We start from the raw sequence: 2,147 nt of genomic DNA, 5'->3' as shown, positions 1-2,147 counted from the left end.
TGAGTAGCTGGGACCACAGGCACCTACCACAACACCCAGCTATTTTTTTGTTGCAGTTTGGCCGGGGCCGGGCTTGAACCCGCCACCCTCGGCATATAGGGCCAGCGCCCTACCCACTGAGCCACAGGCCCCACTCACATACATATTCAATTTTTTTTAAATCTTTTCAGTCATTGACCTGCTTGCTATGTATTAGTTATTACATAGTATAGTGTTCTGCTTTAGTTCTCTGCTCTGGGACCTCACCAATTTGTTCTCATCTCTTGTAGGAGAAATCTTTGAATTAAAAGCTGAACTCAACAATGAAAAGAAAGAAAAGAGGAAGGAGGCTGTGAAGAAAGTGATTGCTGCTATGACTGTGGGGAAGGATGTTAGGTAAGGATAATTATGCCTGCCAATGGTTATTTTGGAGATCTATACCCATTTTATGCCCTTTACTGCTTTTCCTTTAAAACTGTTATAATTATCACATTTTAAAAAAGTGGAGAGACAGTGTTCCTTTTGCTTCCTGCAACGCCCACAAGCACTGCCACTGAAACATTCTTTAAGTTTATGCTTTTAGAGTTTGAATAATTTCAGTTACATCCTGCTTTGGTTCTGTAACAGCTGCTGCTATTCACAATTCAGACTTTCTGAAACCCTGCTGTTTGTCCTTTACTGTTCCCAGAAGTGACTGATGGGAGTCCTGAGAGCTGTATTTGGCAGCATAGCCCTTGGTGAAGAAGAGAATGACTTTTTAAAGGGCCCAGCTCTTTTGGTTGTGCTATTTCGCAGCTATCTATTAAATAACAATTTTGTAAACAGTTTTTTTTTGCCTTATTGGCAATGCATGGTGATGAAGCAGCTTTTTTAGTGCTCTGCTTCTATGTGTCAGTTTCATCCTTCTCATGTAGGGACTTGGGGCAGATCACATAGTGTTCTGTCACCACTAGTTCTATACCGATGAATGAGGTCTGGTTAAAAGGAGCATTAAGAACAATCTTGAAGGTAGAGGAAAATGAGGCAATAGTGTAGAAGAGTTTGAGTGTAGAGACGAAAGGATGCTATGGGAGTAAATAACCTCTTTTTCACAGATGTAGTTGTGTGGAGTGATTTTCCCCTTTCTTTTAAAACAAGTTGAGCATTGTTAACTTTGTTTTTGTTTTGGCTCCAGCATCTTGAAGATGGGTGAGGCTGGAGCCTTAAAATGGTGGTACAGTCCCTTAAATTTCACAGTGCAGGATCTAAGCAGTCATTCAGGATTATACCTTTAGAAATGACTGTGATTCATACCCTTTTTGAAGCTTCAAGATTAATTCTTATTAGAGGGATTGAATAGGATGGGGCCTTATGGCCCATTAACTTATTAAAGTACTGATTATAGTAGTTATTCTCAGCCCTGGTTGTACATGAGAATCACTTGGGGAGCCCTCCTTGACAGCAGCTGGTCCAGACTGGGGCCTACGCATTATTATTTGTAAGTACTTCCCAGGTAACATTAGCATGGCCAAAGTTGAGATTCAAGAGTCAGGAGACACAGTGCTAAGCCCAGCTTTGTCACTAACTTACTCTGTGACCTTCAAGCCTCATTTCTTTATCTGTATAGTTGAGAGTGGGTAAATAAGATTAGATGCAGAGTCTCTTCTGGTTGGAAACACTACTTTCTGAGCCTCTCCTTGCCTGCATATTCTTCTCAGGACCTCAAAATTCAGATGGGAGATCATTCTTCAGATACTCTTCTCTCCCCGTTGTCATTAGATATCATGAGATTTCCTTTTTCCACTCCTTTGGGTCCTAAAGATCTGGATTACATTTGGATGTCCTTAGTGGGTCAGTTTATACTGTAGGGCTTTGAATTTTACATATTCAACATTTATTTTTTTTATAGCGATAGAGTCTCACTTAATCGCCCTTGGTAGAGTGCGGTGGTGTCACACAGCTCACAGGAATCTCCAACTCCTGGGCTTAGGTGATTCTCTTGCCTCAGCCTCCTGAGTAGCTAGGATGACAGGCGCCCGCCACAACACCCAGATTAGTTGTTGGCTATCAGCCTTAGCTACACAATAGAATTGCCCAGGTGCCCAGGAAGCTTTATTTTAATTTTTTTCATTGCACGTTAATATGAGGGTACAAATGATTAGGTTACAGTGTTTGTGTTTGTTAGGGTA

The 2,147-nt window shown here is 41.4% G+C and overlaps 1 protein-coding gene across 1 annotated transcript in view; it reads left to right on the top strand.

Moving 5' to 3' along the window:
* Window positions 1-2,147, top strand: part of AP2B1 (adaptor related protein complex 2 beta 1 subunit) — a 132,686-nt gene that overhangs the window by 10,007 nt on the left and 120,532 nt on the right. Inside the window, exon 3 of the mRNA XM_012808758.1 lies at window positions 270-375. Within this exon, the coding sequence (XP_012664212.1) occupies window positions 270-375 (106 nt within the window). The remainder of the gene's footprint in view (window positions 1-269; window positions 376-2,147) is intronic.

Source organism: Otolemur garnettii, unplaced genomic scaffold, assembly GCF_000181295.1.
Source record: "Otolemur garnettii isolate 467f Iridium unplaced genomic scaffold, OtoGar3 scaffold00094, whole genome shotgun sequence".
Classification (NCBI taxonomy): Eukaryota; Metazoa; Chordata; class Mammalia; order Primates; family Galagidae; genus Otolemur; species Otolemur garnettii.
This window is presented reverse-complemented; position numbering and strand designations above follow the sequence as displayed.